Below are 17,078 nucleotides of genomic sequence, written 5' to 3' on the forward strand. Positions count from 1 at the left end.
AAATAGATAGAGGCTACATAAGGGAATGACAAAGGAGGAGTCCTTGCAGTCCTGGAACCTGGGCTGCGCTGCTTATGAAACTTTCTGGTCGTCATCTATTGGTGGGGCTTTGCTTAACTGGGAGGGTTTCCCAGGTTGTTAGTCCCAGAATGACTTTTTGTCTTAATGAAGACAGAGTAAGGATACCCCTCTCCCCTGCCCCCAATAATTTTCATCTTTAAAGACCTCTTGTCCGGAAGACATCCAGTCTACTAGACTTCTTCCCCACCCAGTAATGATGCCCTCTGGGCATTTCCTCATACCAAGTCACTTAATGCCTTGCTAGTCACACACTATAAATGCTACTTGGTGTGTACTACATGCCTGACAATGCACAGGATACCTTACAAACATAATCTTCATAATAAATCTATGAGATGGGCATAATTATATCCACTTTCTAGATTAGCAAACCGAGGATTCTAAGTAATTTGTAGAAGGTAACACAGCTGGGAAAAGGCAGATTGTTTTTCTACCCTGGCTGGCTTGACTCCATTGCTTATGTCAAATCCTGATCTTCGTCTCCATGCTCATTTCTTATTACTTCACTATACATTGAAAACAAACAAACAAACTCATAGAAAAAGAGGTCAGATTTGTGGTTACCAGAGGTGGTGGTGGTAGGGGGGATTGGATACAGGCAGCCAAAAGGTACAGATGTCCAGCTATAAGATAAATATTAGGGATGTCAAGTACAGTATGATACATATAATTAACACTGCTGTGTGTTATATATGAAAGCTGTTAAGAGAGTAAATCCTGAGCTCTCATCACAAGGAACAATTTTTTTTCTATTTCTTAAATTTTGTATCTATATGAGATGATGAACGTTCACTAAACTTATGGTAATCGTTTCATGATGTGTATACATCAAATTATTTTGCTGTACACCTTAAACTTATACAGTGCTATATGTCAATTATATTTCAATAAAACTGGAAGGAAAAATATCCTGATCTTTATCTCCAAGCTCATTTCTTATTACTTTGCATGCTGTTCTCTGATTACAAGAATGATTCTAAGAACCTATAGTTGCTAGATTGATGGAACAAAATCCTGTGGTTCAGTTGTGACTGGCAATACATATTTGAGAAATAGCTTGTCTCTCTTAGTGACTGATGCAGACAGGAAACAGAGGGAGTCTAATTAGGTTTTATGAAGCCAGACACTCGAAGCCTTGGCTTGAGGGACACCAGAATTGAAAGGGGTGAACTAAGTAAGAAATCAGACTTAGTATTGAGTCATTCAGTAGTCCTTACATATCTTAAATTAGCGACTTGAAAGATGAGTTAGTTAGTCTCATTTCATCCCTCTTTAGAATTCTAAATAGCTCAAAAGATTTATTCAGCTTCCAAACTGACTTCATTAAAGCCAGAGAATAGCTGGTGTTTTGGGAGAATTTAACCACCTCTGCCTAATTGTGTTTCAGGTTTGTAAAATTATTGGATTGGTACAGAATGTTTTGACTACCATACATAGAGCAAAAATGATTCTAAGCCTTTTCATATTTAGAATGCTAGAAGTCTTCTCTGTGTCGAATTTGACTGCAAATTCATGGAGCTATGCCCCTGGTATAGTACATGACACTTAGTTTGGTCTTAGTAAACAATTGTTCTATGAATAAAGAATGAGTTGTTAGATTTTAAAATGTTTGTGCTTACTTTTGTTCTTTATAAGGCAATTTCTTTTCTTCCACCCATTACCCTCCCTCTATCCTGCCTTGGATTAGGAATGCTTGCCCATGAACCAAAAAAGCACATCTAGGAGATGTCTCATTGCTGCATGTTAAAACTTGTGCGCACGTGAATTTAAGATCCCTTTGGGGGTACCCTTCTCATGCCTGTCATTCAGAATCTCATTCAAGTTTATTCTCAGGTCCCAATCTAATATCTTCTGAATTGCTTATTCAGGCTACCACAGTGTCCTGGGCCACTTCTTTGAATTCTAGTCTCCTTAACCTTTTTATATATTCCTAATATATAGGAATAGTAAATGCTGCCGAGTCAACAGAAACTTAAATGTTAAACCTGCCACATCTCTGCAACATATTACGGCAGTTCCCTGGAGGCTAATGTTTATTAACGACTACTTTGAACCTGAATTCTATGAAGAATGTCTGGGTATTGCAAGATTACTTTTATAAGTGCATTTATTTTCTGTTTCTACCATCCATCTTAGGTGACCTGCATTGACTATTTGGTTGCATCAGTTTGAAACTTAGAGGCTGTTTATGTCTCTGTATTGGTTGTAAAGGTTCATGATGATTCCGGTAGAGCTAGTGAAATCAGTCTAAGCTTTTATTTCTCTCAGAGTTTGAAATTTGGGGAGAGAGAGGGCCAAGAATGTGTGAGATTTATAACTTCAAACTTCCCTCTATCTCGTATTAGATAATAAGCGGTCATTCAAACTTAGTTTACAAGTTTCTTGGGTTATGGCTGTCAAAAATTACACGTGCAAAGGTATGAAATTTAAGTAGCTAGCTTAAAAAGACTTAAACCTTATGATAATTAATCAAAGCAGTATTTTCCAAACTTCAGCCTTTCAAGTTCTTTTTGATTTTGCTCGTATGTGCTTATTAACTGCAGATGATTTCTTTTCTATTTTCATTGAATTGACTCAGTAAATGTATCTTACTGAACCTCAAACTTTTGTGGTGCCAATTATTTATATTTCTAATGAATGTTAAAATAAATACATAGCTATTGAACTAAAAAACATTTTTAAAAAAATAAATTTTATTTATTTATTTATTTATTTTTTGGCTGCGTTGGGTCTTTGTTGCTGTGTGCGGGCTTTGTCTAGTTGCAGCGAGCAGGGGCCACTCTTCATTGCGGTGCGCGGGTTTCTCATTGCGGCGGCTTCTCTTGTTGCAGAGCACGGGCTCTAGGCGCGTGGGCTTCAGTAGTTGTGGCTCACGGGCTCTAGAGCACAGGCTCAGTAGCTGTGGCGCATGGGCTTAGTTGCTCTGCAGCATGTGGGATCTTCCCGGACCAGGGCTTGAACCCGTGTCCCCTGCATTGGCAGGCAGATTCTTTTTTTTTTCTTGCGGTATGCGGGCCTCTCACTGTTGTGGCCTCTCTCATTGCAGAGCACAGGCTCCGGACGCCCAGGCTCAGCGGCCATGGCTCACGGGCCCAGCCGCTCCGCGGCACGTGGGATCCTCCTGGACCTGGGCATGAACCCGTGTCCCCTGCATCGTCAGGCGGACTCTCAACCACTGCGCCACCAGGGAAGCCCTGGCAGGCAGATTCTTAACCACTGCACCAGGGAAATCCCTAAAAAACATTTTTGAATCAACTAAAATCATGCCTCATAATCCCCAGTCTGCCTGTTACATCCTGAGACTCACTGGATTAGTAACTACTTTGGGGCCTACACTGAGGATATTCTTTACAGGAAAATAATACAGTATCGTACCATAGGTTGTCATTTTTTGGACAATCTTGGCTTTAGGATATAAAGTAAAGGATGTAGAAGAACCCCCATGCCTCTGTTTTACCTTCTGGTAACTGCCATCCAGAAGTTTGCAACAGCGAGCGTTGTCAGAAAAGCCAAACGTAATAGGCACACACGGCTGGAGAAAAGTGCTAATACAGCAACACCAACTGTGCCTCCTCTGCCCGAAGTGCAGATGTGTTATTTTCTAAACTAGGGGGAGGTTTCTTAGTGTAGCCACTCAGGGTGCTGTGAGAGTTGTGACATTAACAAGCCTCTGCTGCGGTAGCTGCAGCTGCTCGTTGGTGTTTTATCTTTGCCCTGCTGACATCCGAATCGCAGTTGTGTTGTGATGCTTTTGACAGCTGTCCGGAGAGAACGACCAAAGAGAAGAGCAGGTAACGCAGGCCGTTTGTGCAAAATGCTTATTAGGTGGGATGCTTGGGCCAGCAAAGGGATGGGGAAGAACGAAACCAAGTGCCAGCTCCTCCTCATTGAGGGACAAAGGGAATCAATCCGTTGCTTTTCTTCTGGAAGCGTGGGGGAATTTATTGCTTACCCAACAGCGATGAGCGCTGTGTTTCTCTTTATGAAACAGAGCGGATTGAGAGGGGTGGCGGTGGCGGTTGGGAAGTGAAACTCCACTAGGGAATCCCCAATTCTCTGCCCTCTCTCAGGTCCTTGAGCAAAATGGGAAATGGTTCCGTGAAACCCAAACATTCCAAGAATCCAGATGGCCACTCCGGGAACCTCACTACCAGTGCCCTCCGGAGCAAGGTGACAGAGCTGGAGAGAGAGCTGAGGAGGAAGGATGCCGAGATCCAGGAGCGGGAGTACCATTTGAAGGAGCTACGGGAGCAGCTGTCCAAGCAGACTGTGGCCATTGCAGAGCTCACGGAGGAGCTCCAGAACAAGTGCATCCAGCTGAACAAGCTTCAGGATGTGGTACACATGCAGGGAGGAAGCCCGCGTCAGGCGTCTCCGGATAAAGTGCCTCTTGAGGTCCACCGCAAGACCTCGGGATTGGTCTCCCTCCATAGCAGGAGGGGAGCGAAGGCTGGTGTGTCTGCTGAGCCCACCACCCGAACCTATGACCTCAACAAACCCCCTGAATTTTCCTTTGAGAAAGCGAGAGTCAGAAAGGACTCCAGGTAAGTTCCCACCCGCTTTTGGACTCAGGTGGCCTTAAATATTATGAAACATTAGAACGCTATTTATTGAGTCTCCTCAATGGAGAAGCGCATATTAACCCTTTCAGATTTTGGGATAGAGGGGCTTCTGAAAGGGTTTTGTTTTGCAACAGCGTCTCCCTTTAAGTAGAACTTCTCTTTAAAGCAGGACTCCTGCTTTACCTAGACTTTGATTTGTGATTTGCATAACTGAGGAACCGAGTTTACAAAAGTCATTTCTGTTATCTTGAAAACCCTAGGGGAGTGCAGAGGTGGTTCTAGGGAGTCTGCCCATCTCTCTTCCAAAGAAGTAGACTTAACGAGTGTACACAAATCACACTGAATTATGAATATGTATAGCAAAAGCCACTTCTTAGCACTTAGTCTGCAAGTGTCATGAAAAAGGGATAAGCTGATGCCTCTGAGGGGGGTGCATTCATTCATTCATCCCACAGTTTTAGTTAAGCACTGCCTTCTCCCAGCCACTGTGTTAGATGCTAAGTATATATCAGTGAATAAATAGACACAGAGCATTTCCTGTGGAAAGATAGTATACCCGGAAACAAGTAAACATTGTGTAATTATTAATTAAGATGAATGATATGATGAAACTGACAGTAGAGTGGGTGGTGTCTGGGATTAAGAGGGAGAGAAGGTCAAGGAGGGGACAGAATTGGGATTGTCATGGAGACCTGGTTGAGGAGGTGACCTTTAACTGAGACCCAAAGGAGAAAAAGGAGAATAGACCAGGTAGAAAGGGCACTTACTTCAGGCAGAGGGAACAATTAAAAGCTAGAATTAATTTTAAAAATAAGGATTTTTAAAAGAACATGTAAATATTTCCCACAGTATTCTTGTGTGTGTGTGTGTGTGTATGGGTACGTTTCTTTTCTGGCTCAAGTTTGAATTTCCTAACCAGGAAAGATTGATTAGAAACATTATGGTTAGGGTCTCCTTTCTGCACTATTTTTAAATGAGTAAATATTTATCAGTTGAAATTAGATCTTTTGCCTTGATAATGTCTTGGCTGAGCCTGGGTCCTTCTTGCAAAATCCAAGATTTGTGAAATTAAAACAACTTTAATTTATTCACACACATAAATAATATAAATCAAGATAAAACATTTGACTTAAACAAATAAATGATTAATTTTGATAACAGGATTATAAAGGGAAGTTTAATTCATCAATTTGTTGACAGTGCTTGGCACATAGTGAATGAGCAATAAATGTTTGTTAAGGAAACAAGTCATGCCGGATTATAAACGTATAATACTCTGTGGTTGAAAGAATCTGATTGACGTTAGAGTTCAGAAGACTTTTTTTAAGCCAAGAGTTTATTTATTAGTTGGCTTAGAAAGGTCTTCTGTATTCCCATTGCAAAAATAATAATTATTTATTTTTAATGGTGTGAATTCAGAAATTATAAATGTTGCTTATGAACTTACGCTTGTTTTTCAAAAATTGAACATCATAGTGTTCTCTTTTGATGTATAAGAGATATATGCACATATAATAATTGTATTATGCATTCTCTCTATATACGTACTATACACATACATATGTTATACATACTATATGTGTATACATAAGACAATATATTGTTTACCCACAAAAATTCTTTCAATAACAATGTGCTTATATATCTAGGAGAAGTGCGAGAGAATTTAATAGTAATTCATCTTCTTTGACCCTCTTCCTACATATTCCACCAGATTTCTCCTCTTGAATGAAGATTATTTTCAATTATTTTTTCCAAAGACTTATGCCCGTCTTGAGGCAAAACACTATTCTCCTGGTGTTAGGTAACAGAACAATCCAAGATAAGTACATTCTACTGTATTTTTTATTAGCTCTATTATAACGAGGTAGAGGAAATCAATAGCTAAGCACAGTTAGTTTTTGGGCCAAACCATCTGTCTGTAGTGAGTGGGACACAAGAGAGGAAAGACATTACAGCCCTTAGAAGGATGGATGAATAAGGATGAGCAATGATTCCCCTCATCCATCATAAAGGCAGGCCCAGTGGGTACAAGTTTGTGTTGGGGATACGATGAAGAAATGGGATAACTGATTCCTTAATGATTAAATCCTAAAGAGACCAAATTAGATTATTTATGCCTTCATAATCCATTTATGCTTTCATAGAGCCTTTTAGTTCTAAATTGAAAAGTTAATTAGAATATGGGAACCACTCTTTTGTCATTGACTGGTTTATGTCTTATTTCCCCTTGCAGACATTTGTACCTGAATTTTCCCTGCAATTTCCCTTACAAAATGTCTTTCCCCTTAAGTCTGGAATAAGTGGCTAAACGCAGATAACATCAATTCAGAGATTTTAAAATGTCCAATTCTTTGAAAGTGCTCAATATTACAATTCATTTTCCATTTTCAAATAGTTCCAGTTTTAGAGAAAGTCTGTAAGTAAAGTTTGGATAATTTATCCAAATATAAATTTTATACAGTCTTTATATACAGTCTTTATACAGTCTATCAAAAATTTTGGAAGAAAAAACTTTCTGGAAGTTAGAACATTAGAAAAGATGAGAGCACCATTCATTGATAAAAGGATAATGGACAGTGTCCATTGGTTTGGCTACTTTTCCAAGCAGTTCCTGTTAGATAGATATTAGAGAATTTAAGGTAACAGTCAAAATGGAGCCTTCATTTAGTTTTAGGTTCTCATGATTTATTTGTTGAACTTTATAAAGTTTCCTGGCTGACTTTATGAATAAATTTGTTTTTACTAATACGTGTCAACTACATTTTGGATCAGGTTCTCCCTCCACACTGGATCAGAAAGTCATTGAATGGTGTTTTAGTCTTTTTGTCAAACAGTATGTCTCTGATGAGTACTTACCAATGAGAAAGAAAGTGGGGGGAGATTCCAGCCCTCCTGCAATCAACAGCGTGGGGGAGATATGAAGTACTGAGAGAAACCAGAGAATAACATTTGGGGGGATGATAGATTTCGAATTTGAGGATTCAGATTCGGTAATTCATGAGAGACTCTCAAGCCCATGCCACCGCAGTCTGCAAGTTTGCTGAGGCCCCTGTGCTCAAATGTATTGTAAATGGCAAGTGAACCTCAGCAACTGCCAGGAAGCCCACTCATGCCATCTTTGTTGTCTTGTACCCAGCAAGTGTACTTGTAAGGTAGGAAGGGGGAGCTTAAATAGTATAGTTGCACCTCCCTGCTTTATTTGGAGGAACTTATATGCTCTAATGGCATTGGAGAACTCTTTTAATTTGTCTCTTGCAAAATTCAAGGGGCTACTTTTTAAGATCAGGTTCTAGAATAACTCAGTGCTGTTCAAGAGAATTTTCTGCAATGATGGAAATGTTCTAGAATCTGTGTTGTCTGATATGGTAGCCAACAGCAGAATGTAGCTGTTGAGCACTGGAAGTGTGACTAGTGCCCCTGAGGAATTGAATTTTTAATTTCAAGTTATTTTAAAATTAAATAGCCACATGTGTCTAATGGCCACTGTACTGGATACTACAGTTCTAGATTATGTGGTTTTGACTGTAACCGCTATCTTTTGAGGTGGGAATTGTGACCGTAGTGAAGTTTGAGAGAACTTACAGACAAAATAAGACCTGTGTTCGGTATTAGGACAATGTCACAGAAAATGAAAATGAGCCTGTCAGATTGAGGTGGGCACAATGTGGAATCCCTCTTCAGCTGAATGGAACCTGCAGTCTATCATAGCCTTTTGTAGGGACTTGGCTTTGTGCCCACTGACCATTTTAGATCTTCAGAAGCATACAACCATGTGGGCATGTAGCCCGTTTTATTATAGGTACTCAGCCTTTCTGAAGTATCATAAATCATGATGAGTCAGAGCATTCCAGTATATCAAATACTCTGATCCCTGATTTAATCTATTATAGTAACTATCAGAAGACTTTAGGGCTGGAAGAATCTTAGAGATTGTTTCACGCTTCTCCCCTATTGCAGAAGTGAGGAAACAGGTGCAGGGGAGTGGCAGAATAGGCCATGGTAAGTGGCAGAGCTAAGATTAGAACCCAAGATTGACTTTGAAACCAGTTCTTTCCCTCTACAATCCCATAAAACAGTTGCGCAAAGACTGGATTTGCCTCTGGGTAGGTGTCAAGCCGAAAGACACTACCAAACCAAAGAGCAGGAGAAGGAAGGATTTATTACCTGCAGCAAGTAAAGAGAACACTGAAGATATTTCCCAAAGTAGTATGTCCCTGAACAGCAAAATTGGGAAAGTTTTAAGCTAAGGGTACATGCATATTTATGAAGGGGCTTGGGCATTGTATGCATATTCATGGAGGAGAATTCAGTGTAGAAGTGGGGCAAAGACTGACAGAGTCCTGGCTCTAGTTGACTGAAATCAATAAAGGTCAGCATGATCATTCCTTAGGTTCCAGTTAGTCGGGTGGTTGAGTGCTTGAGGGAGTTTTGGATCCTGCAGAATAGCTCAAGAATATGCTTCAGACTGATCTTTATCTTTGAAATAGAACTGGGAGTCTTTACAACTGACTTATTGTCTCCAATATGATTATTTTCTGGCCTGATCAAGAGCAAGCATTGTGGCCAGACTTAGATCACAAAATGGCTTAGGCCTAAAATGACTTCTCTTATGTCAAGAAAGATATGTCTGGTTCTCTTCCTCTGGGGGTCCCCCACCCTACCTACCTATACCAGTGTTCTTAACCCACAAAGATCAAAGGGCTCAAGTCAGGTTAGTTTGGGCACCAGTCTGCTTTATTTTGATACACTGTATTGGTTGGTAGGAAGAACAATGCTGCTTCCCAACTTCTTCCAAGCAGAGTTGAGCAGAGCTTACCCATTTCATTAATATTCACCAAGTGCTACATCCTGAGAGCTCAGACCTGTGTGAAAAGGACACAGAGAATGGATTTGATCCATCTGATGGTACAGACTGATATATATGGAGGGGCACGAATGGGTTCTGAAACAAGTACAGAGCTTCTCAGGGCTGAGAACTGAATATCAGTGGCAAAGGTGGGTGAGAAAGAGCTCAGATCGCATTTCTGTCCATGTCTGACCTGCCTTGAGCACCAAGACAACCATGCCTGCAGAGGTCAGACCTTTTACTGAAATTAAATTTTCTGTTGATGTAGACATTGTTTAACAAACTTCAGCACCAGCAGAACAAAATTATGAGCTCGTGCAGAATGTCTGGTGGAACACAGGCAAATTAATCAGAGACATCTGGCAAGTCGCTGGTATGACTTCCTTTCACTGAGAACGCTTTAACTATCATCTGAAACTATTGTTCTTCTTTGAAAAGGAGAGGTAAAACAAAGACTTGCCATCAGACTTCAGATGTTGACTCTAGTTTTAGGAAGGACAATGAGTCTCATTTGTCACTCCCACCCAGAATAGGAGCAGAATAGGTAAAAGTGGAAAATGCTAGTGAGTAACGCATTTAAACAAGATGTGGAAAAACAGCCAGGAAGAAAGAGTATGTTTGTTATTATTTGTTCTTCCTTTCGAAAGCAGTGCCGAGCATTTGAGTGTGCGTTACAGAAATACAGCTCTTTTACTGAGCAGAAGTGTTTTCATGGAATGATAACGATAATAGTAATAACAACATTTATACATCGCTAATGATGTGCCAGGCACCACTCTGAGTGCTTCACAAATATTGGATTATTTAATCCTCACAACAAACGCATGAAATAGATATTATTATCACCATCATAATAGATGTGATTATGTATCATTTTATATATGAAGAAACTGAGGCTTACAGAATTAAATAACTTGCCTAAGGTTACACAGCTTTTAGTATTGGAACCGGGATTCAAAACCAAGAAATCTGCTATCTAAAGTCTGTTCTAAATAAGGACTGACTGTCTAGCACAGGGAACTGTATTCATTATCTTGTAATAACCTATAATGGAAAATAATCTGAAAAAGAATACATGTATATAACTGAATCACTTTGCTGTATACCTGAAACTAACACAATATTTAAACCACGTATACGTCAATAAAAAGTCTGCTGTAACAACTGCAATATCCCACTATACCAAAATGAAAATTAGAGGAGGATTCTTCATATTTTAGTTGGGAAGCCTCGTAAAAAATTAAATAAATAATTAGAAATAGATACGTTTCTAATTTTTTTTCCATATGGTTACAAACAACTCCCTGCTATTGTTGTTAGGATGTTTGAAATCAGAATGTTTTATAGCAATAACGTGCATTTAGACATCCAGATCAGAGCTGGCTACTCAGGGTTGGGGTGAGAAAACCAAGCGTTTGGGCAACTGCTAGACGTCTGTTGTTTTCTGTGTATTATCTCATGGAGACTTGCCTGGTGAGGTAGGTGTTACTTTAACCTTGGACCAAAGGTGAAACGGAAGCTCAGAGGCATTCAACAGCTTGCTCAAGGTCCTCTGCTGAACCAGGTTTCCAGTGTGAGTCTGCCTGATGTGAGAAGTGTGTTCTCTACCGTTGTGTGCACGACTCTTAGAGCCAGAGCAGCCTGCAAAGTGAATGGTTCCCCCTTGGGGTTGGTGAGGGGTGTAGAGGGGATAGGCAGTGCTGTTAAACTTCAGAAAAAGGAGGGGTTAGGAGCACGGAGGAATTGAAGAACCTGCCTAGAATTCATTGGCAGCTGCCTTGACACCTCAGAGAAGTGAGATAGATTTTGGCAGATTTTCCAGAGTCTTGGCACCCAGCGCCCGGGACTTCCTGCCCCTGCCTTTTCTTCTTTGTCTCTAGAAGCCAAAGGGCCTGGGCTCTCCTCACTCTGCACCCCACCTAAGCCCTCTCTCAACCTCTCAAATTACCCTCTGCTTGGTTTATAGCCGCCCTCTGTTCCTTCTCACTTTATCCTCACATCTTCCAGTCTGTCAGTTGCTAGGTGTTAGGAAAAATGTGTAATTAAGCCTCAGGAAACACTCAGGACTCAAGGACTAATCGTTGTGAAAATCAAAAATCGAAATGCTGACTCGGAACCACCTTTCCCTTGCCTGGTGGTCGGCGTTCCTGAGTCACAGCATGTTCTGTGATGTGTTTATACTACTGCACAATAACCACAGCCATTTTTGACCCCATAGGCTTGGCTAGAAACATTCCCTTTATGCCTTCAGATGAACACATTCAGTTCAACAAATGTTTATCGAATATTGAATTCTTTAGTTTTGTTTTCTTTCCTTTCTTTTCTGTAGTTCTTTCTGTCTCCTCGCCCCCATTTCTTTCACTTATATGTTTATTTTGTTTGCTCCTAATTTTCCTCCTCTCTCAATTTCCTTTGAATCGTTCCAGGAGTGGTTGTTTGTCATGACAAATTAATTTGAATTAGTAAATTCCAAGCATCAACTTTCGTAGTCTTTTTGGGGTTTACAAATCAAGCTCTGAGAAATATGAAGGAAAGAAAGATCTGTAGCTTCCAGTCTCTTCTCTCCAGATGAGGTGAGAAAAAGGGAGGTAAAAAGGGATAGCTCTTGGAACCAGAAACTCAGGGAAACCCAGGTGTGTTTGTTTTCTATTGTTGGATAACAAGTTACCACAAACTTAGCAGCTTGAAACAATGCATATTTGTTATCTCGGCATTTCTGTGGGTCAGGAGTGTGGGTGAGGCTATTTAGGTCATCTGCTCAGGGTTTCAGCAGGCTGCAGTCAAGGTGTCAACCGGCTGTGTTCCTTTCTAGAGCTTTCTAGTGGAAGAGGTCCTCCTGTAAGCTCAAGTGATTGTTGGCAGAATTCAGTTCCTTGTGGTGGTAGGACTGAGGGCCCCATTTTCTTGCTGGCTGTCAGCCAGGGGCTGCTCTCAGCTCCTAGAGGTCTGCCCAGAGTTCCCTGTCATATGTCCCCCTCATATGACAGGGGCCCTCTCACAACATGGCTGCTTACTGCTTCAGGGCCAGCTGGAGAATCTCTTTAGTGTTGACTAAGATGAAGTCTTATATAACATACGCTGGGTGACCCTCCCATCACAGTTGCTATATTGTGTTGTCAAGGAGCAAGTCCCAGGTTCCATCTCCACTCAGGGAGAGGGGATTATATAAGAGCTTGACACCAGATGGGTAGAGACAGTGGGGCCATCTTAGACTTCTGCACACCATACCAGCCCCTTTGCGTCTCTGGTATGAGATTCTCTAAGAATCTGGCCATGCTAGATATGTAAAGCCATATATAAAAAGCCCAGAGTCTTGTACATGCATATTCATAGGAGGGAAAGCCCTTCCTTTTTCATGCTACAATATGAATGAATCTTGATGACTTTATGCTAAGTGAAATAAGTCAGACTCAAATTATTCCACTTTATATTAGGTACCTAGAGCAATCAAATTTCTAGACACATCAAGTAGAATGGAAGTTTCCAGGGGCTGGGAGGAGCAGGGAATGGGGAGTTATTGTTTAATGGGTACAGAGTTTTAGTTTGGGAAGATTAGAAAAGTTCTGGAGATGGGTGGTGGCGATAGGTGCAAAATAATGGGAATATACTTAATGCCACTGAGCTGTGCACTTAACAGTAGTTAAGATGGTACAGTTTGTGTTGTGCATTTTACCACAATTGAAAAAAAAAGTCCTGGGGCTGATTTGACAGCATACCTCTAAGTGCCAGGCTGTTTCAAGTTCCATATAGGATGCTGGAAGGAGGTAGAGTGATGATTTTCTCTTTTCTTATTTTTTTTTTCTCTTATTGGTTATCTTGTAAAGGAGAATAAGATACAGCAAAGTCTTGTGACAAACGAACATCAATTGATTATTGTTAATTAATCAGCCATTAATTACTTAATAGTACTTAATTGATTGCTTGTTGAGCCTTCAATGGAGGCTTGTTCCCAGTGCTGTGGGAAAATAGAGGGAATGAACAACTTCAAACTCCCTTGTGTTTTCTTGTTTACAGCTGTAATTCTTAAGCTTAAGTGCACATTGTAATCACCAGGGAAGTATTAAAAAATATTGATGTCCTGGTACAACCTCGAGGGAGTCTGATTAAATTGGTTTGAGGTAAAGGCCCTGGGTATCAGGATTTACAGAAGGTCCCTTGATGATTCTAATGTGCAGTGACAATTGAGAACCATTTTTTTTATAGGAACAGGCTTCCCTGCAGCTGACTCTAGAAATATTCAGTTTGACACTCTAAGAGCAATGCTCATTACAGGCATCTAAGAGAACTATTTACCATTTCTACCTAATTACCATGCAGCGCAATGATGATTATGCATATCACTGAGTGTGTCAGACTAACTTCCTTATATGTTTTGGTTTTCAACATTTCATTATTAAGCTCTGTTCTTTGATGCTCCCGGAAATTGGATCATCTGCACACATTTGAGAAAGGGAGAGAGAAATGTTTGCTGTAAGCATGAAGTAACAGTAAACATGATTCAATTACAACTGTACTTAATTATGTGGGCAATAGGGTAAGAGAGTTGACAGGACAAAGTCATGCTCATTTTCTGATTATTCATGGAATGACCTCATCTTTTCATGCTGGTTTCTCAAATTATAAACGTGTGCATTTATTAGCTATTTTTTTCTTGCTGGTTTATTACTCAAAAAATTTTGGGGAAAAGTAAATAGATGTTTATCTTGCTTATTTTCTGTGCCTGTTTAGTGGATGATGGACATTTCCCACCTCCACTCTCGTCTCTGTACCCTGGATTTTTAAACTAGGAGAAAGAACTTGAATGTCCTTTAGTATTAATTTTGTTGAGTCCCTATTTTGTGCCAGGTGCAATTCTGATTTTAGGTAAGAGGATGAAGAAAGTGTTGTCACCCTTGAAGATCTCGGTCTCTTTGGGGAAATTAAAATGTATTGCAGTCTTGTGTGATTGATATTCTAAGAGATGGGTGTACAAAGGACGGAGGGAGCATCCTGTGCTTGGTGGGATCAGGGACACCTCCATAGATGAGCCGACGTTGAGCTGGGTTTTGAGGAGATATGGATGGCTGGGAGACCAAGCGGCCTGACACATCTGGGGACCTGCAAGCAGTTCAGTGGGCCTGGGGTACCCCGAGCACAGGGAGGCTGGCCAGGCGGGGGACCTGGATTGTCAGGAGTTTTACTCACATTGTGAAGGAGTCTCCCTTAATAAATAGTGGCGGTTCGCAAGTATAGAGTTTTTAGAGCTATTTTAACTCGAAGATTTTAAAGTTGCTGGTAATTTGCTGACATATGATAGTACAGCTATTCCTTCTGTAATATATTTTATGTGCCAGGCCATGTTCTTAGTGCTCAGTATTGTTAACTAACTTAATTCTCATAGAAATCCTATGACCTGTGGACTGTGTTTATTGTCATTTTACAGCTGAGAAAACTTGAGATTAAGTGACTTGCCCAGAGTTCCACCGTTCGTAAGTGGCAGAATTAGGAATCATTCCAGCTTTAGATTTTGGGCCCTCGACAAATATGCCTTCTAATATACTTCCTATTTGTATATATAATTAAGTTATGATATGCCACGCAAGTAAAGTTGCCTCGGCCTTTGTGCTCACAAGAAATTCTTGACAGATAAGAAAGTAGGTGGAAGCCCCTGGTCCCTGCTTGGCACTGAACCTTGTGCAAAGAAGTTTGCAAGACACATGCTTTGTCTGACCTGACAAAAACAGTGAGAACACAGGCTTCTAGTAAACAGTTCCAGAGAAGGAAGATTGAGGGCCCAGCTTAACAAGAACTGTCAGTGGACTTTGACAAATTAAACTTCCTGAAGCAACTTAGAGGACAGGAATTTATTGCTTCAAAGAATATTGATTATGTAAGTAGGGGGTGTAAAAGGATTATGGCACACTGCCACTGATGTACATACATTCGAGATCCAACCCTATTGGAGGAACTTTGAACTAAGCAGAGAGTCTTGGCAGTGCCTCTTTCTTTCTTTGTGGTTTCTAGAACTTTTCATACCCTTCCCCACAAAAAGCATACCATAACCACTACTATTGCCAACTACTACTATCACTGCCATTTATTAGGCATATATTAGCACCTTATCTGAGTTAATGTGCACAGTATCCTTATGATGCAGGTATGATTACTCAGCTCTATTCACAAAGAAGAAATCTGAGGTTCAGAAAGGTTAAGATCACACAGCTAGGAAGTGGCAGAGCTGGGATTTGAACCTAGGATCTTCTGCCTCCAAAGCTATGTACACATTTTATTTATTAAATGAATTTTTTATTGACGTGAACAAATCATAAAGTGAACACGCCCATGTAACCACCAAACAGATCAGGAAATCAGAAGCCCCTTTTGCTCCCTTCCAATCCCTATCCATTATCTACTTCTAAGGTAGCCACTATCTGCACTAGTATTATCATAGATTACTATGCCTATTTTTGAACTTTATGTTAGTGGAATTATAGAGCATGGACTCTACAGACTCTGGCTCCTTTAGTTTATATAGTGAGAGTCATTTATGATATTGTGTGTAGCGATGGTTATTCATTATCGTTGCTCTATAGTGTTTGTTGTGACTGTGCTACAACTTATCCGTTCTACTGTTGATGGACATTTGGTTGATTCTGGTGTTTAGCAATTTTGAATAATGCTGCCATGAATATTTTTGCACTTTTGATTTATATATGATTTATGATAGGTATATAACTAGGAATGGAATTGCTGGGTGGTACATTTTATCTAAGTTCACATTTTTGTTTTATAAATTTATTTGTTTTTTACTTATTTATTTTTGGGTCCATGGGGTCTTCGTTGCTGTGCATGGGCTTTCTCTAGTTGAGGCGAGTGGGAGCTACTCTTTGTTGCAGTGAGCGGGCTTCTCATTGCAGTGGCTTCTCTTGTTGTGGAGCACGGCCTCTATGCACGTGGGCCTCAGTAGTTGCGGCACGTGACCTCAGTAGTTGTGGCTCGTGGGCTCTAGAGCACAGGCTCAATAGTTGGGGCACATGGGCTTAGTTGCTCCACGGCATGTGGGATCTTCCCAGACCAGGGATTGAACCCATGTCCCCTGCATTGGCAGGCGGATTCCCAACCACTGTGCCACCAGGGAAGTCCCTAAGTTCACATTTAATATAGATTGCCAAATAGTTTTCCAAAATGGCTGGACAAATATATACCCCCCACCAACAGTGTATGAGTATTGCTACTCTCCATCCTCACCAGCATTTAGCACTGTCAGTCTTTTTCATTTTAGCCATTCTGGTGGGTATGTTTATGTTGTGGTATCTCATTGTGGTTTTGACTTTCTTTTCCTTGATAATTAACAGGGTGAACACTTTTTAATTTATGTGTTTTCCATTGATGTCTGCTTTCCCTCTGTATCTCTGTAGTACAACCGTTGTCATAAATCAAGTATCTATATATGTTTAAGTGGGTTTTAGTTCTTTCTATTCAGGTCCAAAGGTCTTTTTTGTGCCTCGTTGTGCCAAGAGTATAGTCTCTCAATTATTTTGATTAATAATATTTTTTTTTTTGGCCACGCCGTGCAGCTTGTGGGATCTTAGTTCCCCAACCAGGGA

General features: G+C 40.5%; 1 protein-coding gene across 1 annotated transcript in view; it reads left to right on the forward strand.

The window, feature by feature from the left end:
- The first annotated feature begins 4,156 nt into the window (after positions 1-4,156).
- The window catches only part of PRKG2 (protein kinase cGMP-dependent 2), an 88,206-nt gene continuing 75,284 nt past the window's right edge, over positions 4,157-17,078 (forward strand). The window contains exon 1 of the mRNA XM_004280156.3: positions 4,157-4,625. Coding sequence (XP_004280204.1) covers positions 4,165-4,625 — 461 coding nt within the window. The 5' untranslated portion in view covers positions 4,157-4,164. The remainder of the gene's footprint in view (positions 4,626-17,078) is intronic.

The sequence above is a fragment of the Orcinus orca genome, chromosome 4 (assembly GCF_937001465.1).
Source record: "Orcinus orca chromosome 4, mOrcOrc1.1, whole genome shotgun sequence".
Classification (NCBI taxonomy): domain Eukaryota; kingdom Metazoa; phylum Chordata; class Mammalia; order Artiodactyla; family Delphinidae; genus Orcinus; species Orcinus orca.